Source organism: Mobula birostris, chromosome 12 (genome assembly GCF_030028105.1).
Source record: "Mobula birostris isolate sMobBir1 chromosome 12, sMobBir1.hap1, whole genome shotgun sequence".
Classification (NCBI taxonomy): Eukaryota; Metazoa; Chordata; class Chondrichthyes; order Myliobatiformes; family Myliobatidae; genus Mobula; species Mobula birostris.
In genome coordinates this window covers 40,023,955-40,049,777 of record NC_092381.1, presented here as the reverse complement: position 1 = coordinate 40,049,777, position 25,823 = coordinate 40,023,955, and the positions used below count along the sequence as shown (strand labels likewise).

Here is a 25,823-nt window from a genome sequence, read left to right as displayed (position 1 = left end):
CTAGATCACACGGAGGCTGAAGGAATTCTTACCAAGGCCAAAGGATGTGTTACAATTGCTGTCCTTTTTAGGGTTTGTCAATTACCTTAATAGGTTCTTGCCAAACGTGGCTACTGTGCTCCACCCCATGAACTCTCTGACAGCAGTGTCTGAAAAGAGGATGCTGTCCAAGTTGCATGACATCTTGAACAATGTCTCCCATCCACTACATAATGTACTGGTTGGGCACAGGAGTACATTCAGCCAGAGACTCATTCCACTGAGATGCAACACAGAGCGTCATAGGAAGTCATTCCTGCCTGTGGCCATCAAACTTTACAACTCCTCCCTTGGAGTGTCAGACACCCTGAGCCAATACGCTGGTCCTGGACTTATTTCCTGGCATAACTTACATATTACAATTTAACTATTTATGGTTTTATTACTATTTAATTATTAATGGTGCAACTGTAACGAAAACCAATTTCCCCCAGGATCAATAAAGTATGACTATGACTATGACTAACTCATTACTACAGATCGGGAAGAAATGCCAATAGACAAAGCAGTGTGAAGTGGCTTTTCAAAAGGTAACGCCAGACACTATACTCACACATTATGATTCTCATAGTCCAGTGAAGCTTGCCTGTGTCACTTTGCCTATGGTATCGGTGTAGTCATGTCACATGGTATGAGTGATAGAAATGAACACCCTGTAGCCTTTGTATCACATTCCCTTACTGTCGCAGAGAAAAATTATGCACCGATTGACAGTGAGACCTTGAGTCTGGTTTGAGGTGTCATGCAGTACTTGCAGTATGGGAGAGTGCTTACCCTCTTTACTGATCATCAGCCATGAGTGTCCATTGAAGGGTGTTCTACTAACAGCAGCAGCACAAATGCAGAGATGTGCCCTGATCCTTGGAAGACACAATTACAAGTTTGAATTTAAGAGGACAACTAATCATGGAAATACTGATGGATTGTCTCCGTTTACACTTAGAAAAGGAAATACATGAAAAATTTACGAAAGAGAACACTCCTCTTGACATATTCTCCCTAATGCAAATAGAAAGTCTCCCTATTACAGCAGAGATGATCTAAAGGGAAACTAGAAAAGACCCTACACTGTCCTAGGTCTAGATGGCAACCCAAAATGGCTGGAATGTGCAGCAGAATTTCAACTTCCCCATTTTTACCAGCGCTGGGATGAACTTACCCTTGACAGGGGTTGACTTATGTGAGAATTGAGAGTTGTTATGCAAGTTGAGTTGAGAACTAAATTGTTGGTGGAGCTACATGCCGGTCATGTAGGCGTGGTCATAATGGATACTTTGTCTGGTGGCTAGGATAGAGCAGCTTGCCGTGCACCATTTGGGATGCCAATAGGTCCAGAAGAAAGGTATCCAGAGCCGTCAGAACTACTTTATACAGTCCCAGAGTCAACTTCTACAGCCACCACAGAGGAGGCCCAGAACCTGAGATTGTTTCACAGCCACAAGTCTCACTTGCCAAGCAGAGTGATGTTACCGCACAAGAATATAAAATTCTCCACAGCGATTAAATCTTCAGGCCTGAAAGGGACAATTTAAAATTTACTATGCTGTGGATGTCTATATAGTGGTTATATTACATAGTATACTGTATGTATGTATATATATATATAGATGACTAGAGAGCAACACATTACATATTAGAGTTAAGGTGCATTCTATATTGACTTGGAGTTTATAGCTCAGCATGGAGGAGTAAGTATTCTTTGTTTGTTTACACAACTCAATATGGGTTATTCTGTATGTAAGAAGTATGGGAATGCCAAATGCCATTACGCCAACATGTCGTATGTGAGTGCCTCCCTAAAGGAAAACTTGGCATACGTGTATCCCCGGCTCCTGTGTTTTTCTTTCGATGACTTTCTGGTGACACAAAACATAGCAAAGGTGAGAACAAGTTAAGACAGAGAGAGGATCAGAGTCAGAATCAGAATCAAGTTTATTATCACTGACGTATGTCATGAAGTTTGTTGTTTTGTGACAGCATTACAGTGCAATACAAAATAGGTTAATAAAAAGTAAATGAATCGTGTAAAAGAGGAATAATAATACAGTATTTATGGATCAATTGGGAATCTGATGGTGGAGGGGAAGAAGGAGAAGATGATGAAGCTGATTGCTTGAGCCATGGAATGGAGGAGCAGACTCAATGGGCTGAACAGCCGGATTCTGTTTCTGTTTTATGGTCTTCTTGGAAGCCACCATTGTCATGGGACTGAGATGTAGACTGGGTCTCTTTCTCCATGGCAGAAAGAATATGTTTTGGGGGCATTCGTTGAAGATGCTAAAGTGGCTATGAATATCAGATAAGTCTTCAGAGAACTGAACAATAAGAGAAAAAGAAAAAGAAGTGAAAAGTGAGTCAGTGGACAGGAATGAAATCATTATAATAAAGGTCTCTGAGTTATACATCAGTGAGGTACTGATATAACCCACATGTCAGTAACGTCACTCAACTCACCTTAGTTTTAAAGCAAGTTTCTTTGATTTGTGGATCAATCTTTCTACGTACATTTTCCGTGCTACTATATCAAATTTATATTTGTATAATGCATTGCAATGTCTCCTCATAGTTTATTCTTCTGTGAAAATGATATTTGTAGATTTCAGCACCATGGAATCATCCCAGATAATGTTATTCTCAGAGCAGAAATTCCCCCCTGTATGAGCCCATTGTACTAACGTTGGCAACTCAATGATCAAATGCTAAATAATCTGTTTCAGATTTTACTCAGGATGCATTAAGGAATTGGAAACAATCTATGTCTGAACTTCGCGATTGCTGTTGAATTTTAAAGAAACCTGATTTAAAACATTACCTTGAAGTGCCAGCTTGTCTTCTCCTTTATCCATCTGACTTGCTCAGTGGCAATTGCATTGACCATTTCCATTAACCAGACCTGTGCAATTCATTGTACTGTGCTGTCCTCAATACCCTAGAACAATTCCATAGCACCAGTATAGGGAAGGGAAGAGGAAGGAGAGAAAATGTAAGAGAATGGTTAAATATACTGTTGACAACTGAGGAAATTATTTTTTCAGATTAACTGAGGGTTGATCATCAATCATTTGACTGAGAATTTTCCAGGATTTAAAACATGGAATAAAATTTTGGAACAAAATATTGCCTTTTCAGTTTCATGAAAAAAAATGATATAAGAGTTTGTGCTGGGAATGGGCATTAAGGATTAAATAGTTTTTATGCATGGTGAATGTGGCTACAGATACTCTGCAGGGATATTTGCACATTTGATTAAATGTCCAGAAATAGACTTAACTCTTTTTCAACCAGTACAGTATGAATGAATGAAAATAACGCCTCCGTGGTGATGTCTGCAGAGTCTCCTCTCCTCGATTTAAGCTGCTTTCCTGGTGATAGACAAAAGAGAATATGATTTTCTGAATTTTGGTTTATTCACATCACAAGCTTGGCAGAGATCATGGTAGACTAATCAATGATTATTTATCATAGCAGACTTGATTGATTTGTGGTTATCCATACAAAAATGTGAATTATAAATTCAGCTGCCATGTGTGAACATAAAAAACATGGCCTTCCTCTTTCAAAATCATTCAGACAAAAAGGCAATGTAAGGCCTCTGAAGTAATGCATCAACTTGCCAGTTATGGAAAACTGACAGTAAGCAAGAATATTATGAGACTATGAGTTCTCTTGATAGAAATTTCCCAATTTACAGAGAGGACTTGACATTTTCAAGTATTTTGAGAAATATAATTTAAAGGGAAACTGAGGGGAAACTTCTTCAGTGAGAGGGTGGTGTGAGTGTGGAACACGCTGCCTGTGAGAGTGGTGCATGTGGGTTCATTTTCAACATTTAAGATAAATTTGGATAAGTACATGGATGAGAGGGGTATGAAAAACTGTATTCCAGGTTCATATGACTAGGCAGAATAACTGTTCAGTATGGACTTGATGGGCCAAAGGACCTGTTTCTGTACTGTAGTACTCTAAGACTTTACAATACACATAGCTGCCAATGTTCCCCCCCCTTTTGTCTCTGCTCTTCCCATAGACAGTGACCTCTGGTTCCAAGGGTTTTGTCATCCTATAGTTTTGTAGCTTATGTTACAGGTAAGTGATTTTAATTTGCTGGTCACAAAGAGTGTCAGTAGATCTATGTAGGGGTCCGAACTTCTGTTCTTTATTCCAAACTCACGAAAGGATAGTGTCCCCATTCCAGCACACCTGATGGCAGTATGGACAAGTAATTAATTGACAATATGCCAAGTACAAAACCTAAGATTTTATGTGCCTTTATTATTCATGGTTGATGGGCAATGCGGCAGTTATCTCACCATCAACCCCCTCCTCCACCTCCCCAATTAACCCAGTGTAGTTTCTTCTGCATAGGATTCTTTGTAAAGATAATTGCAGCCTCTAAATCACATTGAGCTTACTACAGTTATCTCCCTCTGCAGTCAATAAAGTGGCACCTGGTATTTGATAAATGAGCTACATTTCCACCCAGAAGATAAGTAAATAACAAACATGTCTATCTGAATAATGATTCACTCATTCTTGACGACCCATTCTACACTTACGCCAGCTGATAAAACTGAAAACCTGAATTAGAAATGATAGGTTATGGCAGATAGATCCCAGTTCTTATATAGACTGGAGTTGGGGGGGGGGTGGGTAAAGAGTTGAAGGGAAGCCTTTAAGGATTTCTTGGAATGACATGAACCCTTTTTAACTTCTGGGACTCAGTTCTTCATTCAGATCAAAACCGGTGGAAGTGAAGTGCCAAGGATTGGCTATGTCAGTGGAAAGGGTTTGAGTAGGCCTGAGTTTCACAAAGTAGATTTCTTGGCAAGACAAATCAATCAGGAACTGGTAGAAGGAAGAGAATGTGGATAGGGAACATTCGGGATCGATGCTTTGGCCCAGCTAGCTCCAGTTTCCCTGCTGAGCCAGGGATAGTGTTGTTGCTCCTGCCAAAAATAAATATTTCAAAAATGTATTATGTAAACACTTATATGTGTCTCAAACAAGAGAAAATCCGCAATGCTGGAAATCAGAGTAGTGCACACAAAATGCTGAAAGAACTCAGCAGGCTGGGCAGCATCTATGGAAAACAGTATACAGTCACCGTTACAGCCCAAGACCCTTAGTCATTTCTGGAGAGAAAGAGATAAGAAGTCAGACTAAGAAGGTGGAGGAAGGGAAGGAAGAAGTACAAGGTGGTAGGTGATAGGTGAAACCAGGAGGGGGGACGGGTGAAGTAAAGAGCTGGGAAGTTTTGTGGTGAAAGAGATAAATGGTTAGAGAAAGGGAAATCTGATAGAAGAAGATATAAGGCCATGGAAGAAAGGGAAGGGGGAGGAGCACCAGAGGAGGGTGGTGAATAGGTAAGGAGATAAGGTGAGGGGGGAAATTGGAATGGGGAATGGTGAAGGAGGGTGGGGGGGCAATTACCTGAAGTTCGAGAAATTGATTTTCGTGCCATCAGATTGAAGGCTACCCAGATGGAATCTAAGGTGTTACTTCTCCATCCCGAGTGTGGCCTCATCGTGGCAGTAGTGAGGCTATGGACTGCCATGTTGGAATAGGAATGGGAAGGAGAATTGAAATGGGCGGCCCCTGGGAGGTCCCACTTTTATTGGTGGATGGAGCATACGAGCTTGGTGAAGGAGTTTCCCAATCTATGTCAAGTCTCACCGATGTCTCCTGTCCCAAGCCTGAAGCATCTGGCAGATGGTAAAGGCTGCCTCAAACTGAAGGGAATCGAATGATTTCCTGCTCTTTTGAGTAGAGTGTTTGAAGAGTTATTAACTATTTTATCATTCCAAAAAAAAGCTTTGTAAACTTTAAAATTGTTGAGGCTTTATCCCATTAGTTTTATCGGTGGTTATTGCTATAATCCAATGCTGGAACTGTGAAGGTTATCCTCCAGTTTATGAAATATGTAATTCAAATTAATAAGACCATAGGATATAGAATCAGAATTAGGGCATTCGGCCGATTGAGTCTGCTCTGCCATTCCATCATGGCTGATTTATTCTCCTTCAAGCTCTCCTGCCTTTTCGCCATAACTTTTGATGCCCTTACTAATCAAGAACTTATCAACCTCTGCTTTACGTATATCCAGTTACTTGGCCTCCACAGCCCATGTGGAACACCACTCTTCCAATACCTGAAAAAATTGTATTGTAATGAAATCTAAGAAAGCATTTTTAGTCTGAATGAATTGAATTGGATACTGAATCAGGGGTTTAAATTAAACTGTGCATTTGTCCAAGTCACCAAAAAGTAATTGTTGAATTTCATGCCTGTTGTTCGGAATTTCATGCAAGACATTTGATTTTCCCCCTTGCCATCACACCTCCCAATACCACAAAATATTCTATTGGCTAAAGTGGCAGTCAACCACTTCTCAGACCTGACGTTGCTATTCTTGGCACAAGGCTTATGTTGACTCACTTGCTGATTTTTCCTCCTTCCCACTTATGGGAAGCATCTGGCTTCTGCTCAGTGCCTTTACTTGGATGCGATGGCCAGGCTCAGGAACTCGCCATGTGGAAAATCTCAGAAATGAATCTGTATCCCTGTTTATCATATTGAACAGTTCTCCAGCTGCTCTCCTCTCATATATTTCTGATCATGTTCCTATTAATCACTGAACTGGCCTAAATTGTGGTTCGGAACAATTCGAAAGCAGCGTTAAACCAAAGCCTGTCTCTGGAAGGACAAAGATTTTTTTAATTTTATTTGCGTATCTGGTGATTAGAAGAAATCTTTTGTCAATAAACGCCAGTGTTCAGCCAAACTGCAGTGAACATAAGTGCTTGCCATGTGTTCAGTAGGTGTCAGGATGCTTAGCTTGTTAATTGCTGACCTATTAATAAATGAGTCTTTAATACAGTACAGCTAGAGGCAGGGGATGAGGCCAAGGGTGGAGGCAGCTGTTTACATGACATCTGTTTGTGCCGGTGCATGGCTGTAACAGGATTTCCCTGCTGGAAGCAAGTGTGCTTTTTTTGGGAGACAGTCACAGCAATTTGCATTGTTTGTGCAAGGTCTGGGGACAAAAATAGAACCCAAAGTAATTTCTGGCTGAGATCTGTTTTCATTTCCCTCTAATCTTTTCTTTAAAGATTAGAGGAAATGGTTTTCGACTGTAAATATTGTCAGTTATTTTTATCACAGCAAACTTATCATTATTGTCTGCAAATTCTTTGGTAGTGTCTTATGTTTTCAATGGGAGAAAAAGAGACAGAAGCGTGATCAGGCTATAGTTTCCTTCCCCTCTCCTTTTAAACAAAATCTGAAAGAACCGTATTCTCCAACATTCCTACCCAGCTACTCGCAATTTCACTGATTGTGTCAGTAATGGAGAAAGCATGCAACTATTGATAATTGGTGATTTGTTAGATAAAGAAAGTTAGATTTCAAAATTGGGGAACTATTAGAATAAACTTCTGAAAGCTCATCGGCTAAACATCATAGAATAGATTTATCACAATGTGACAGTCAACTTAGATGCAGATCTTTGTTGTTTGTCACTTTATTTCTTCTGTTGTGATGTTAGCTCATCTATTAGGCATCCTCCTTCAGCTGGTTCGACACATAAAAGAAGCTTTTAGATTCCTTTATGTCATGCAATCCTATGTGTGCTGGGAGGAAACTTTCCTCTTGAAATTGATGCCATTCTTTTTTCTGACTTTGACTTCCTTTGCTTCCTGCACCGCCTAACAGAAGCCTGTCAGATCTATGTGCCTTTCTCAGTCAGAAGAATAGGATAACCAGGTTTGCAACCCAGAGATCCTAGTTAAAATCCGCAAACATAATTCAATCAGTTGTACTGTGGAGCTGAGGTAAATTGCTTTGAAATGGTGTCATTTGGAATTAGGAACAAGGCATTAGAACATGATCTTGCAGCTGCAGCAAAAGACAGTTTGAGAATTTGTTTTGCAAATTGATAAGACCTTCCCTCATTCCAAATGCTGCATGACTTTATGAGTTTCTGATATATCTGGCAACTGCAGTAACTAATCATTTTGATGACCCTGATCAGCTTTGTACTTTTGAGATTCCACTCTTAGGATGTAGAGGCAAAACTGAGCTCCATAACATCTTTTCTTTGGGTGCCACATGTGACGAATATATTCTATTTGGGAGAGTGATGCGTGTAAGCATATTTATGATGTTTGTCACACCAGCTGTTGTGTTGGTAATGACTTAACGTGTGCATGGATAACACCAGCTGAAAGTGCTCAAAGTAAGTAGATCATGATGTCAATTAGCATGCAATGTTGATTTGATGTCAGTGCTGCCAAATTGAAGCTAAACGTTCCAGCTTATGCACTTTCTTAACTCGGCACAGCTGCAAACATATTCAGGTTGAGGAAGAGAGCCCCAAAAGTACGGTTTAAAGGGATCATAAACTGATTGATTTCAACTGGGTGTTCCCATAATTCTATAATTGATCGCTCCTTCTACATGTTATTGAACTCACTAATGTCTACGGGGAATGATATTCCAGATACAGGGGTATTTAACTTTGACTCCAAGGCTCCAGAACAAAACAATTGTTTCCAAAGATGGGTTCCTTATTCCTGGTGTACAGTATGACTGCATGATCGAACTGTGGACACACAGGGCGGAACATGCTGCTAGAAGAGGGAGGAACAGAAGGGAAAGAAGGGGATCTCAGAGGAAGCCATTTCTGTTACTTTATTCAGGCATGAGGCATTCTGCCAGAGTCTCAGTGAGTAGCAGAGCACAAGGCAATCAATCTTTAGTGAGATCATCCTCGGTGAGCTATGTCAGTAGATCCAGCCACAAGGCAAGCTCAGACATAGAACACAGAACATAGAACAATGCAGCACTATGGCTACACCATGATCAATCTAACTAGTCCTTCCTTCCTACATAGACCATAACCTTCCATTTTCTTACATCCACCTACATAACTGAGTCCTTTCAATGTCTTCATTGTATCAGCTTCTACCATCGCCACAAGCAGTGTGTTTCAGGCTTCCAACACTCTGCATAAAAAAACCCTGCCTCTGACATCTCCTCTGTGAGGAAACTGCATTACCACTGGCTATTGAGGCCTCTAGCCAAGGCCTAATTTTTATGTGTATGAGTTGGATTTGCAGATATCTGCAATATCCACTGTTTCCCAGCAATGCCTCACATTTTCCCATCCACTGGTACATAAGGGAGGACAGTAATATCTCTTCTGACATGCCTGCCAATGCACCCATTCATTAATTCTGCATCCCAAAATCCCAGAACAGAGAGATGTCTAATATACATCTTACAATATCCTTAATCAAGATGTTTCTGGAGATTCACCACAGGCCGGTCCCACCCTTTGGCAAAGCTCTAATTGATTCTGCATTGTATCTGAGTTGGTAGCTGGGTGTGTTAAATGAAGAGAGCATGAGAGCATCATTATCATTCTTTTCTTGATCTTCTACTTACCCGACCAAATTGTGGGTCATCAGGAGAAAGCAACATGTAAGGAGTTGTGGTGTATTGAGGTTAGTTGGAAGTATGAGGTACGTCTGCATCTTGTAAATCAGGATATATTGTTGGATGAAGGGAAATGGGATGTGAATTAACAGAGATTATCAGAAAGTAGTAAGGATGCAGTGAGAAGTGTCTAAAATGACTGAGGAGCTTAGCGGTGGCATTGTGGCACCGCTGCCTGTAAGGAGCTTGTCTGTTCTCCCTGTGACTGTGTGGGTTTCCTCGCACAGTCCAAAGATGTACTGGTTGGTAGGTTAATTGATCATCGTAAATTGTCCCCGTGGTTTGGCTGGAATTAACTTGGGGGGTTGCTAAGCAGTGTGGCTTAAAGGGATGGAAGGGCCTATTTTGCACTGCATCTCAATAAATAAATTTGCATGCTGGCAGTAGTTTCCAGGAGCTTGATTTGTGTCTTTGACTGCCTTAGCTATCTTCTCAAACAGATTCTGTGACGTGTCTCTCAAAATCTTCCTGGCTCCTGAGGAACCAAACACTTTCTACTGCTTTGCATTTTCTCCATTAGCTTTCATTAGTAGCCACAAGTTGTCGATATTCCTCACTTCCTTCCACTCTAGCAGATACAAATTTGGTTTGTCAAACCTTTCTACGTAAGACAGTTCTCTCCTTCTGGGATAAATCAAGTGAATTTTTACTGAACTGCCTCCATTGCCTTTACATCCTTTGCGAAATAAGTAGACCAATGGCTGACATAATATTGCAGATATGGTCTCATCAATGCCCTGCACCAATAAAGAGTATCCTCCCTATGGTTATTCATTCCCCTATAAGTAACAACAACATTCTGTTAATTTTCCTCATAGTTGTACCTGATTCCTGAACTTTATTGAAGCACACACCTGGACACCCAGATCCCCTCAGTACCTTGGGGCCCTGCACTCTCTCTGGTCATTCAGATAATACATTACTTTTTGCCAAAATGGACAATTTCAGATTTTCTGACCTTTGGCAGAATTTTTTCTACTGCCTATTTTCTTTGTAGTCTCCTTATCTCCTCTTCACAATTTCTCCCGTCTTTGCATCATCAGCATATCTAGCAAACATACCTTTGGTGTTTTCATCCAAGTTATTTGCATAATTTATTAAAAAAAGGTTACAGCCCAAAGGCACTGACCCCCTTGTCACACCACTCATTATATCTTGTTGACAAGAAAAGGAAATATTTATCCCTACTCTCTGTTTCAGCCAACCTTCTATCCATGTTACCTTATTTCATTTTATGTAGCACCAAAATGAAATTTAATTAATTACAGCAGATCTGTGCCTTTTTCAATAGATGTAATCTGAAAAGGTACACTGAAAGTTTATGTGTAATTGCCGTCATTGCTGTTCTGTCGCACTTTGTTGCCAGACACTTTTGTCTGAATCTGCTGATTACAGAGTGTATTTTCTGTGGAATTTTATTGAGAAGCTAGGCAGTGCCAGTTCTAATTTATCATCTCCACTCATGATCTTTCTGCAAAATCTCTTGTTGTCCCATCGCAGGAAGTTAGAAACATAGACCTGAGCTCTGCTCTTTCCACAAGAGTTCTGCCAACCTGTTGGTCTTTGAACTAGAGAGTCATGTGCTTAAGTATGGACCGACCAATACTTCAGTGCAATATTAAAGGAGTGCTGAGCTGTTCAAGATGCAATCCCTTGACTGAAATTTTATGCTTTGTGATCTTCTTTGTCAAGTGAGTGCAATATGTTGTGATACTACTTCAAAGAAGAGCAATAAAGCTATCCCCACTATCCTGATCAGCTCTCCCAACAACACATCAGATTATCTAAATTAAATTTTTGCAATTAATGGACAAGTGCACTTCATTGATAGCAATGTGCTTTGATATTTAATGGTGGTGAATTGTGCCATTTAAGTGGAAGCATTTCTATTTAGTCCCTCAGTCTCACAGAAACCATCCTTGATTCCTCTCAGAGGCCATTTTGCAAGGACAGCAGGTTTCTTGTTGGTGAGTGGGAACTTAGTGCTATACCTCAAGTCACAAAATTGTTTCAACACCTCATATACTGTCTGGGTAGTCTTCAGCCCCTTGGTATGAACATTGAATTCTCCAACTTCCAGTAATTCCCTCCCCCTCCCGTCCCCCATCCCAGTTTCACTCTGCCCCCTCCCCCAGCTGCCTATCACCTCCCTCATGGTTCTGCCTCCTTCTACTACCCATTGTGCTTTCCTCTATTCCCTTGTCACCTTTCCTGCCTATCCCCTCCCTGTTTCTCCTCCCCCACCCCTTTATCTTTCCCCTTACTGGTTTTTCACCTGGCACTTACCAGCCTTCTCCTTCCCACCCTCCCCCCGCCTTCTTTATAGGGCCTCTGCCCCTTCCCTCTTCAGTCCTGACGAAGGGTTCCGGCCCAAAACATTGACTGATGGTTTCCACGGATGCTGCCCGACCTGCTGAGTTCCTCCAGTGTGTTGTGAGTGTTGCTTTGACCCCAGCATCTGCAGATTATTTTGTGTTTACAAAATTGTTGCAACATGGCCAGAAAAAGATGGGGAAAGAATAAAAGACCAATAGCAGCCCCAGATATTTAACGTCTTTTGTTTTGGCCAGGAATGGAGATTTTTGTCAGGCACAAATGATTTGAGGTGCAGGCAGTGCTGTACCAGAGACTTTGCCATCATACCAGGATGGCTTATGCTTACTTTTTGCCAGTAGCGTGCTTGCTGTCTTGACGTTCATAGATTTGGGATAATGAAGAAAATCTAAACCAAGATAACCATTACAGATGGTTATATTAATTTACAGATTAAAAACTAACTAGGAACATTAGAAAGATCCATGTATAGATACTATTCTTTATAAAAAATTAGAATGATGGACTGTTTATATAATGATAGCTTATGTGCGATAATATGCTCAGCAAGTAAACTGGTCTGGCAATTATTTTCTGAAGGACAACAAATTGAGAAATGCTTAATTTTTCAGTGAAGGACTATTACTATAGTACTTTCATAATAATTTTTACATTTTTCTTTAAATCAGGCAAGAAGAAGGCAACTCTGTACGATACTCAAGCTCCAATATGCCCCATCTGTCAGGTACTGCTCCGTCCAAGTGAACTACAAGACCATATGGAACAAGAGCTGGAAAAGCTCACTCAAAGCAACTTATGGTATGGTACCCTCACTTTTTTAAAAATTATTCTTATCAGGGTCACAGCACTGAAGAATTTGCAGATGTACATTGACACACTCATAGACAAATGCACGTGTGTGTGTGGGAAAAGTTATAGTGAACTATCATGGAAGCAAGCAAGCTGATAAGATTTACACACAGATTATCGGTGTTGTCGCTGGTGATGGACTGCACATGCACCCAGTCACTCAGGCTGGTTTGGGATTGGAATGAACATCTATTACAGATGAGTTAAAGACTCGGCTACAGTGTGTCCCTTGTAGTGTTGCATTTTTTATAACTTGGTTCATTTGTTTTGTTTTGTATTTTCTTGCTGATTTGTTTGGGTTAAATAAAATTAATAATCGGAGAATTCCTTATCTTCTATTTTGCAGGAGACAGGAATGTTATACTGTATCAAACACTAACCAGTAATTTGCGTGAAATGACTGGTGTGAAGTTTGCTAATGGATAGTTCCAGTGTTTAAACTCATCGATTGTTGTAGAGAGCAGAGTGACACTAAGTGATATATTTACCATTTAGCTTGAGAATTGGCTGCTGATTCTGAATATGAGCCAATAACATAATTGTTCAGATTTGTTTTCAAAGGATACTTGTGTTTACATTGAGGTTTGACAGTTTGAGAATATAGCCTTTAAATTGATCAACAAATTCTGCCTGCTAGAGACATAAATTGTAAAAATCTGGACATCCAATGGACTACCTTAAATCCACGTATGCAATGAAACTGTCCAACCAAACATGTCTCTATTGCCTGGGCAATCTGGTGCAAGATATAAATTTTATTTATTATGTACCTATTAAAAAAAACAGCTGCATTGAATCAGAACAGCCCAATATCTTTTATTGCATTATGTAAGAACTAATGCTGCATTTAACTCACAGCTAACTATCTCAAACTAGTATTGGTTGAATGCAGTCTAACCAGTACATTGTTTGGGTCAAAACTCCTGTCGCAATGTCCTGAAGAGAGATTTATGCTCAGGTGCCGAGTTACTTGCATGGTGTCCATCACCCAGCAGTTAAAACATATATGTTTGGAAAACATGTCTTGATTGACCAAGCATTTAAATTAATGTCAAATAGGTTTACAGAATGTTCAACCGATCCAAGGGACCCCTCTCAGGCATTTTAAAACCTAATTTGACATCTTGCTGGATTTAGATTTCCCTTGATAATCAAACTAAATCCATGAGCGATTATCTCCTGCTGAAGGTCTCACCAGACTTCTTTCAGGCCTGGACCCCAGATCTACACTGGATATTTAGTGTTGCTTCAAAGTTGCGAGGTTTTTATTATTCTAACAATGCAAGTGTATATATATAAGAAAGAAAGGTGAAGCAATTTTTAAAACAGGTTTTCACAGTGTCATGCAATTTTAGAAATCATGCCTGTCAGAAAATATCTATTTAGTTAGAACATAAGAACATAAGAAATGGGACCAGTAGACCATTTGTCTCATTGAGCCTGCTCCACCATTCAATAAGATCATGGCAGATATGGCCATGGACTCAGCTCCACCTACGTCCCTTTTCCAAATAACCCTTAATTCCACTGCTATGCAAAAATCTATCTAACTGTGGCTTAACTATATTTAATGAGGTAACCTCTACTGTTGCCCTGGGCAGAGAATTCCACAGATTTACTACTCCCTTGGGAAAGCAGTTTCTCCTCATTTCTGTCCTTAACCTATTCCCCTGAATTTGAGGCTGTGTCCCTTAGTTCTAGTCTTACTTCCCAGTGGAAACAACTTCCTGTCTCTATCTTATTGCCCTTTCACGATTTTATATGATTCTGTAAAATACCCTCTCATTGTTCTGAATTCCAACATGTATAGTCTTGGGTGACTCAATCTCTCCTCATGGGCAAACACCCTCATCTCCGGAATCAACTTGGTGAACCTTCTCTGCACCACCTACAAAACTAGTATATTCTTCCTCAAATAAGGAGATCAGAACTGCATGTCTCACCAGTACCCTGTGCAGCATAACCACCTGCTCTCAAATGTAAACCCTCCAGTAATGAAAGCCAATATTCCATTTGCCTTCTTGATAACCTGAGGTTACGATTAAGATTAACATTATTTTAAAAAGATAATTTGTTAAAATGCATCAATAGAAAGTCTGTCAATAACGTAGGATACTGTAAGGGCTTTCTTGGGGGTATATAATTTCTAATTACCCTCAATTGTTTCAGCTCTCCCATCTTTGATCTGTTTCTCAAGTTCCACACACAAGATGTTATTAATGTAACACATTTGATATTCTTTGGCCATCCCAAATCCCCTCACAGGCAATGAATTTTGATCTGAAGCTGCTTTAACGACATAAGCAACTGTGGCAGCCAGCAAATGCCCATCGTCTCTCTCATCACCATCATCTACATTCTTTGTAAAAATTTCAAAGAACAATGGTCTAACACATCACATCACTCCTCTGTTATTCTGTCTGCATACCCATTATTGTAGATAATAACCCTCTGCCTATGAGAAGACAATCAATTCTTTATATTAATGCTACTCCTGCTGGACTCGGTCTAATTATGTATTGTGTAGCATTTTATAGAAATCAGCCCACTCCAGTCATGTGGCCATTACAAAGTTCGCAGAAATATATCATTTCCAGGATGTGAAGATCCACAGATGTGGAACCAATTCAGCAAAGTTGGTATAGTGTAACCTTATCTTAGAAACCAAATTGAGTGTCTTTAAGAATCCATACATGCAGAATATCTCCTGCTTGTCGCCACTCTCAAGATAAATAATTTCCTGATTCTGCCTGGATATTAGCAACACATGGGCCTCTTCTTGTCTATGGGAAGAACTCCTAGAACTTGTTAAATAGATGAGATTATAGTGATAATTAATCAGAAGCTTTCTATATTTTGAGATCATTTATTATATCCATTATTATTTTGCATCCATTGGAGTCAACTGTACGTAGATTATTGAGAACTGGTCATTGTTTTTTGGAGTGGAGGCAAAATAGCTTTCAGAAACCACTGCCATATTGTACACTTTCCAGAATCAGCTCGGAAGAATCATTTAGCATTCCTCTGACACTGAAGAGTCAAATGTTTTGAGATGCTGTATCCAACCTGCAGTGCTGGGTTGAAAGCCTTCTTTCCTTGCCAGCTGTAAGTGAAAAGGGGTTGGCAAGTCTTAACCTGCAGCACGAAATGGTTTATAACTCAACACTAATTTGCACTTAATCATCATTTTCACTCAGAGAGGCCATGAGGATGGCAACTTAGGGAAGCAGAAATATTCGCACAGGTGCAATGGTCAAAGTGATGAGAGAGATACAATTGCAGCAGAATAGGAGGAACTTTATTCTACATCTAACCTGACATCAATGTATTTGAAACTGATTGATATTACAATTTCACAGTACATTAAGTTACATTACATTACAGAACATGTACATTACATTATACTTCGGCATGTGCATAGTACATTATGCTACAGAACATGTTCATTACTTTTTATTACTGTACTTATCAAATATGTAACTCGGCATTATACAATGAAGTGAAAAGCTTCATGAATATAATGGTTCCAAATGTATGTAACTGTACTGACAGACACTCTGGTATGAGTTTTGTAGAATGATAATGTGAAGGCTGCAAACTGTAACTACCAAGACTGTACCCCAGTGGTGTTCTTAGGTCTATGATTATAGCTGGTGTCAATCCAATTTCAGTTGGGTACCAGATTACCGATGTTATATTTACCCTTTCTCAAAACGTGGACATGAATCTTGCTGTATAGTCATGGAAATTACAGAATAGAAGTTCATTCAGTTCATTGTGCTCCTGCTAATGCTACTTTCACTGTCCGCTCCCCCTATCCCACCACCACAACAAGCACACATACACGCATACTTACGTGTTTCAATGTATTGATATAAAGAAGAGGAAGGCAGAAAATCATATGATACTAATCCACAATATGGCATGGTAGCGTAATAGTGCAGTGCTTTACAGTGCTAGCTGTAAGATCAGGGTTCGATTTGCACTGCTGTCTGCAAGGAGTTTGTACAATCTCCCTGTGACCTGATGAGTTTCCTTCAGGTCCTCAGGTTTGCACTCACATTCCAAAGACACATTGTTAAGGTTAGTGAGTTGTGGACATGCTGTGTTGATGCTGGAAGCATGGTGACACTGACAGGCTGACCAGCACAATCTTCGCTGATTTCATTGGACACAAATGATGCATTTTAATAGACAATCTGATGTACATGTGCCAAATAAAGCTAGTCTTTATTTTTAAATGTCTTACTAACTCTAGATGCCGAAGAGAATCTTGTTCCCGTTTTGACACATTTTATTTTACTATATCTCCTTGGAAGCACCAATCTTAGTGAAGGTGATTGAGGTATAAATAATCTATCTGGCATACTGTTTTAAGTGAGGGGGTGTCCATTCCCAAGGAAAGACTGACAAGGCTGTGTGTTTTCTCTCAAGGGTGACTGGGCGAAATGTTATTCATGTGTATAAGTTAAAAACGGCCTAGCAGGGTGAATAGAAAAGACCTGTTTCCCTTGGCTCTTGGATCATTTTGAAATTTCCGTACCCAGTATTGCAATTCCAAGCAAAACAGCAGCATGTGGTCCTCTGGTAAATTCATCAGAGATTTTTTTTTCCAAGCAACACGTGCATGTGTGGTCAATTGTGGCTAATTCACTAATGGCAGTAAGGTCCACCATCTTAGCCCCAGTGCCTTGCTGCAGGAGATCATCAGGTTATTGTCCAAGAACCAACCATCTTCAGCTGCTCCATCAATCAGCAGGAGCCTGAGGGAACTTTTCTAAAGGAGTGCACTTTCTACTTTACTTATGAAGCTCAATACCATTCAGGAGAAAGCAATCTGTTTGAGTGGTACTCGTGTACCACCTTATATCTTTACTTCACCTACTGTGGCCATTACTTGACCAGTACCTACTAAGCCTGTGATCTCCACCATCAAGAAGGACGAGGGCAATACGTATAAAGGAACGCCACTACCTGCAGGTTTCCCTCTAAGGCACACAATGTCCTGACTTGGAAGAATATCCTTCATTCTTGCTGTGTCTGAATCCTGGACTCTAAATCCTTTCAGTAGTTCAAAAATCTGACTCGCCAACGCCTTCTCCAGGGCAATGAATGTTGGGCAATAAATGTCAGCTTTGCCTGCAGTAATTGCATCTCAGATAAATGAATTACAAAACACGATCAGCTAAAATGATATTTTCCCCAGTTTCTTGTAGTGACCAACAACACAGTTTCATGTGCTGGTCAAAGTGAAGCACAATCAATAACACTCCAACCAGTTGCGCTCATAGTCCACCATGCACTTTTTATTGTGCTTTGATTTTCAGATAACTAGAATGTAAATGAATTCCAAATGCAATCACTTCATAGCTCACATAACCTATCCATTCATGATGTTCCCTACCCTGTGGGCATTATCGATTTATACTGGTTCCTTGTCCATATACACTAACTAATCCCTCTAATGATCTTCACAGCTTCCAATCCTCCAAACCAACATGAGCCCTCTACTTTTCCAACTCATGTTGACTTTTCAGCCTCCTAAATCAGTTAATAGTCTGGGTTTGCTGCAACAAACAGAAAGGAGAATGTTTGGGAAGTGAATGCCTTGACTTCAACCCTCATTTCTTGGGGATCATTTGAGGAACTATGGGTGCTTCCGATGCACCTGCAGTTCCACAGAGGATGCCCAGGAAATAACTAGATGTTACAGAAAGATTGCATGACTAAGTGGGCTACAAAATAACAAGAGAAAGGAGCAGTTGTAGATCATTTTGTCCCTTGTGCCTATTCTTCCATTTAATTAGATAATGGCTTGTATTTCTTCTTACATCAGCTTCCTATTCCCACACTAACTCAATTCCCTTAATATCTGAAAAATTCATGGAGTCATACAGCACAAAAGTAGGCCCTTCAGCCCATCACTTGTATGACAGCCATCAGGTATCCAAGTATATACTAATCCCATTTACCTGCACTTCATCCATAACCTCTGTGTCTTGGTGATTCAAGTATTCATTCTTAAATTCATCTAGATACTTCTTGGGGCAGCACAGTAGTGTGGTGGTTAGCATAGCACTATTGCAGTACTAGCGACTTGGTTTCAATTCTCACTACTGTCTGCAAGGAGTTTGTATATTCTCCAAATTACCACATGTGTTTCCTCTGTGTGCTCTGGTTTCTTCCCACATTCCAAAGACATACGGGTAATTAGTTAACTGGACACATGGATATAATTGGGTGACATGGGTTCATTGGGCTGGAAGACTCTGTTACTGTGCTGTAGATCAAAGTTCAAAATAAATTTATTATCAAAGTACATATATGTCACCATATACAACCCTGAGATTCATTTTCTTGCAGGCATACTCAGTAAATCCTTGATAGAATAATAACCATAATAGAATCAATGAAAGACCGCACCAACTTGGGCATTCAACCAGCATGCAAAAGACAACAAACTGTGCAAATACAAAAATAAAGAAATCACAACAATAAAAAAGTGTGTATGAAATATCGAGAACATGAGATGAAGATTTCTTGAAAGTGAGTCCATAGGTTGTGGGAACATTTCAGTGCTGGGGCAAGTGAAGTTGAGTAACCCCCTTTGGTTCAAGAGTCTGATGGCTGAGGGGTAATAACTGTTCCTGAACAGTTTCGTGCTGTGAGTCCTGAGGCTCCTGTACCTTCTTCCTGATGGCAGCAGCGAGAAGAGAGTATATTCTGAGTGGTGGGGGGCCCTGATGATGGATGCTGCTTTTTTGTGATAACACTCCGTGTAGATGTGCTCAATGGTGGGGAGGGCTTCACCTATGATGGACTAAGCCATATCAACTACTTCTTATAGGATTCTCCATTCAAGGGCATTGGTGTTTCTATACCAGGCTGTGATGCAGCCGGTCAATATACTCACCACCACACATCTATAGAAGTTGGTCAAAGTTTTAGATGACATGTCAAATCTTCACAAACTTCTAAAGAAGAAAAGGTGCTGCTGTACTTTCTTTGTAATTGTACTTGTATGCTGGGGCCAGGACATGTCCTCTGAAATGATAACACTGAGGAATTTAAATCTGTAAATAAATAAATGTAGTGAGAATCTCTGCCCTCACTACCTCCTCCATCTTGAATATACCCAGTGGTTGCATCTCCAAAGCTACCCTGGGTGGAAATTTCCAAACATCTATGACTCACTGAGTGAAATATTTTCCTCTTGTTGCTGTCCTCAATGTCCATTACTTATTTGGACCCTATGACCCTTGGTTCTAGAAACCCCTGCCAGGAGAAACCTAGACTTTGCTTTTACACTATCTATCATCCATTATATAACCAAATTTACTGATAGTGCAGCAGTTGGCAGAAAAGCGAGTTGTGAGGAGGGCAGAAGGAGTCTGCAAAGGTATGTAGACAGGTTAAACAAGAAAACATACACTTGGATTACAATGTGAGGTTACTCACTTGTTAGAAAGAATAGGAAAGCAGAATATTCTTTGGACAAAGAAGTGCCATTGAATAAAAGATATGCTTTATTTGTCACATGTACATCGAAACACACTGTGATTTGCGTCACTTGCACCAAATCAAATCAGCAAGAATTATGGGGGCAGCCTGCAAGTGTCATCACATTTCCAGTGTCAACATAGCATTCCCACAACTTACCAACCCTAAATGTACATCAATGGAATGTGGGAGGAAACTGGAGCACCTGGAGGAAACCCATGCGGTCATGAGGAGAACATACAAACTCCTAACAGAGGGCGGTGGGAGTTGAACCCCTATCAGAGATTGCTGGTGCTGTAAAGCAATTGTGTTAGCCACGATGCCACCATCCTCCCTGATGCTGTGGTCCAGAGGGATCTGGGTGTCTTATGCATGAAAGACGTAAAGTTAAAAAGCAGGCACAGTAAGTAATTAGGAAAGCAACTGAAGTATTGGCCTTTAATCCAAAAGGGATTAAGTACACATGAGGTAGATGTTGCCTCACTGTTCAGAGCATCAGTGAGGCCATATCTGGAATGCTGAGTACAGTTTTGTTCACTTTACTGAAGGAGAGATGTTGTATTGGAGCAATAAGAGCAGGCTTTTGAAGGTTATTCCTGGGATGAGAGATGATTTATAGGAAACTTTGTGGAGAGTGGACCTATCTGCATAAACACTTTGAAGAATAAGAACTGATCACATTGAAACATATGATTCAAAAGGGGGCTTCTCAGGGTAGATGTCAAGTGAATATTTCCTCTTATGGAGCAGTCAAGAGCTGGGGATGTAGCTTCAGAATAAGGAGTTGCCTAATTATGACAGTGATGGAGAGGAATTTCTTCTGTCTGAGAGAAGTGAATCTCTGGATTCCCCAAAGAGCTGTGGAGGTTAAATAACTGAATATATTCAGAGGTGAGTTAAATAGAATTTTGTGCTGCAAGGGAGTCAAGGGTTGGAGGGAATAGACAGAAAAATATTAAATCAACCATGATCTTATTGAATGTCAGATCAGCTGGAGGAGCCACATAATCTGCCCTTGCTCCTTGTTCTTAAGCACTTTGAGATCCAGCCACCCAAGTTCAGGTGCCTGGAAAAGGAAATCCTGAGATATGTAAAACTAAGGATGTAAAGCAGTAAATACTTATGTTACCACAAGCATAAGTTTATGAATCTAAAGGCTGATTCTCAATCCTGTGTGCTTCCACAGGCTGGGCAGATGATAAAGATGCTGAGATGAAATTAACTCACAACAAGAACATACAGTAGCTAATACCAATTTGCAATTGTATTTTAGCCCCTTTATCTGCTTGCTCACTGGCAATACACAATGGGTTACTAAGTAATAGGTTACATAATAGCTTTCAAACACCATCAATATTTGTATAATATGGATTAGGTCAATAGAAAGCTAGAAGCTCTTTTAATCTACTGAACCATTTTGCACCATTTACATCATGAGTCTTTTAAAAAAAGTTTGGAAAGTTCAGTTCAATAGGTAAGTGTGCATTGAAACAAATCAATTGGCAGTATCTTAATCAATGTATAGATTTGAAAATACAAGAATTAAGAAGGGTTAGGGAGGGAAGGGAACAGAGATCGTGTTTAGGGAGCCATTGTGCTAAAGATTAGGCAGTATTGCCTAAATAACTGGATGGATTGAATGTTATCCATCACGACACAAAGAGCACCATTATTTAATAATTAATACTGTGGCCTTATTGTTCTGTTACTTGCATAAGGATGAGTGTATTAGCAGATGAGAATTGTCTTTTATTCGATAGTAACTAATATTTAGGCAAAAGCATCATTCCTTTTCATTTGTCACAAGTAGATAACACTGTCAGAAGAGTTTATGATATAGCTTTTTCCTCCAGATGATCAGTGTAGCTTTAACTCCTTGCAGCCCGTGGCTCTACATGTGCTCTGAATGACGAAAAGGAAAGAGAGGAATATTAATTCTTCACACAGGGAAAGAGATTAGTGAATAGCAATTGCAAATGACATTCCCAATGGTCTTACCCTCCCAAACACTCTCCCTGCTCCCCTCTCTGTGTGGTTAAATCTGGCTTCCATTTGTTTCCCTGATGACCTGACTGAGATTGGAAAAGTCATAGTACAGAGAAAAGCAGAGAAAATGAGAGAAAAACAACAAATGAAAAATGTAAAATGTCATTAGCTATTTTTTCCCCATACACTGCATGCTCCATGTTAAAATGCTCCTGTGCTTACAAAGCTGTATGTCCTCTAGTCCACCATCTCAAGGGAGATGCAGTGCTGTCACAAAAAAGCACTGAATGATTCGGACCCTTATGGCTACAGATGTAATAAAAGCTGAGGTCGTGGGCTGAGCTGAGCTTGGCTGAGCTGTCTGCAGTGGCTATGCTGGATGCATGCACGAGAAGTTTTTTTTGAGAGTAATGAGATAGGGTTTGAATTGCTTTACAATGTTTTATTCTACACAGTAGTATCACGTGGTCAGTTGCCAGCAAAATAAAACTAAGAAATTATACACTGTTTTACTACCACATTACTATACAAAGAGAAGTGATGCATCAAATGATGTTACATTTCATGGGTTTGTGCCATTTACCTGATCCCCTTCCTAGAATGCTACAGAATGATGGTTTTGTAAAATAATACGTGCTATGAAACTCATGAAGGTCTTTTGTTCCATCCTGTTTGCCGATGGCAGAGTTCTGAGTAGCTGCTGTATAACTGCGTATGGATGATAGAATTCATATGAAGATAAATGAATGTGATAATTGCTGGACAATTATTGTGACAGTGAAAATCAAACCTTGATTATTGGAAAACAAATCAGGAAATTATTGTATATAACAAGTTAGTACATTTAGGAATGCTTCACAACTCCAAATAAGCTTTACTCAACGAGTATGGATGAGAATTCTACCACTCAACGACGTGAAATTTCAATACATCGAAATCAATCACAGTAACTCTTGCTGTGATGATAATTTAGCAAATCGACTCCACAATGAATTAAAACTTAAAAGCAAATCAATCATGGAATAGACTACTGTACCAGGGAAGATGTGTTGCTGACTTTGTAACTTATTGCCAACTTAAGGAACTAGGTAGTCATTGACCAAACAAACTTTCAGCAGAGAAACTGGGACCGTCTTCTACCATTGCTCTGGACTGTGCCCTTTCCAAAATATTGCTAAATAGGAAGATAGACGGCCCATTTCAACAATCCATCCTTAATCTTCTCTTCATCTAGGAGAGGTGTCCACAGCAAAAAGATATAAAACAAGAGAGCTCTGCTTTTAAAGAAAAAGAAGTCATTCAGAAATATTGCTATGAAGTGTTTATTTCTGAACACAAGAGATTCTGCAGATGCTGGAAACCCAGAGCAGCACACTCAGAGTGCTGGAGCAACTATGGAGAGGAATGAACAGTCAAGATTTAGGGCTGAGACCCTTCAGCAGGATGAAGATTCTCAGCCTAAATGTCGATTGTTTATTCCTCTCCATAGAAGTGCCTGACATGCTGAGCTCCTCCAGCATTTTGTGAGTGATTATTTCTGTTGTTTTGTTAGTTTTGTTTTGAAAAACAATTTTGGTGCTTAAATATTTATGAGATAATCAGGAGATCTATCTTTGAGCAACTAGCAGATCTGATGCTGTGACAGAGCTGAAGTAACTCAACAGGGAAGATTAAATACACTGTATAATTTTACTTCTTTCTACCAGCTAAAATAACTTGTGACAATATGTCATATTAAATTTTGGCAAGAGCTCAAAATTTGATTTATCATTTTGTGCTCATCCCAACTAAAAATATCAAAGGGAGGAATTTTCTACCCCACTGTTTTAACAGAAACTGCTTAATGTCAGTTTTTCTTATTTCGTAGCTTCTTAACACCAAGATAAAGATCTGGGTTCAGAATACTCTTAAGGACATGAATACGTTATCTGGGTAGATACCGCAGTACAGTAGTCAAGGAGCACTTGACTGTTAGATTCACAATTTACTGAACTAATTTGGATGTCAATAATAGTAACTTCAATCAACATCACCTTGCCAGGCTTGGCCCCTCTTGGTCTGCTATCTGACACCAGTAAACGAGACGATCTTGTTGTGTTGGGCTGTCATCAACAATATTGATGTCCTCGGCTGGATGGGTGGACAACTTTCATGGGAGTCAAAAGCCTCCCACACATGGGGAGGAAATTGATGCCACCCGTTCACTCTACGCAGAGTATCACCTATGATGCAAGTTAATCAACTTGTTGCTCAGCTCAACTCAAATTACCACACCGTAACAACTGTAGAATCTCAATACTTCTTTGTCTAAATATAACTGGAACATCTAGCAAAATGATTTAAAAAAAATAAGGTGTACTCAACTAATGTTAACAAGGAATAATTAACCAGTCATTTACTTTTTTGTTGTTCACGGGATTTTGAGGTGGCTTCACTTTGCTTTCTGGTTATGGATGGCTGCTGATTTCTTGGAAGCTCATCCATTCTCCTCACTTAAAGCTGGCCCAGTTGAAGACAACAGTTTTGTTGACAACTCAATGCAACAAAATGTACATGTTTACATGCAGCTACAATCACTTATTTCTACAGTGGTCCATAATATAGAAACTGATAAAGTTTTATGCTAAGGAGTAACATGAATGAAAATCGTTCTGGCCATAACTATACAGTATGATTTGCTGCAGTTCATAGTGTTAAATTAACCCCAGTCCTATAATGTAAACCTTGACTGCTACTGCGCCATGAGTAGATTTACCGACTGATGTTGATAGGCTGGCCCATATGGAAACTGACATGGAAAAAGACCAGCAATATCATGAAGAGTCCCACCCACTTTGCTTATGGACTTTTAGTGCCACTATGCAGCACCCATTGCTAGACTCAAAAACATTTACTTCCTCCAATCCGTCAAGATGATCAACATGTCCACCCAGCATGTTAATACCCAGCATACCACCCCCAGCACCACTACGTACATGTCATCTAGTGTCACTTCATGTACATACAATCAGTCTATGTACAAAACAGCTACTAATACATCGTGTTTTACAGGATTGCATTTATATTTATGGCGATTTTTGTTATTTTATTGTGTTCTTTATGCTTATTGTGTACATTTTTTTATGCTGCATCAGATCTGAAGTAACAATCATTTTGTCGTCCTTTACACTTGTGTACTGAAGAATGACAATAAACAATGTTGAATCTTGTGCCTTGAATCATTTCCTTTTAAGTGAAATGAATAATTAACTTTTTAGATGATGGCTGGCTGATCCACAGCACCAGGGCAGCAAGTTAAAAATCACTCAATAAATGACCATTGCTGTGTTATGAAATGACTCCTCATGGTGGCTTCAGATCTATACTTGCATGATTAAAGTCCCTCTCAGTTTTGGTTGTGTGAAGCCAGTGGGGGACAAACAAATTATGTTTTAAAAAAATGAGGCATTGGCTGAGGTAAATAATGAACCTTAAGTTGTAACATAGATTAAATAAGGCATCAGATATTTACATAGCAAAAGAGCTAATAGTTCTTAAGTACATGTTATTCATTCAGTTTTGTTATTTGTGCAATTAGTCAAATGAGATGTGTTTCCTATACACTGGTAATACCAGAG

General features: G+C 39.7%; 1 protein-coding gene across 5 annotated transcripts in view; it reads left to right on the top strand.

The window, feature by feature from the left end:
- rnf220a (ring finger protein 220a) overlaps positions 1 to 25,823 on the top strand; it is a 478,182-nt gene that overhangs the window by 253,053 nt on the left and 199,306 nt on the right. For all 5 annotated transcript variants that reach the window (XM_072273652.1, XM_072273653.1, XM_072273650.1 and 2 more), the window contains one exon: positions 12,537 to 12,666. In XM_072273652.1, the coding sequence (XP_072129753.1) occupies positions 12,537 to 12,666 (130 nt within the window). The remainder of the gene's footprint in view (positions 1 to 12,536; positions 12,667 to 25,823) is intronic.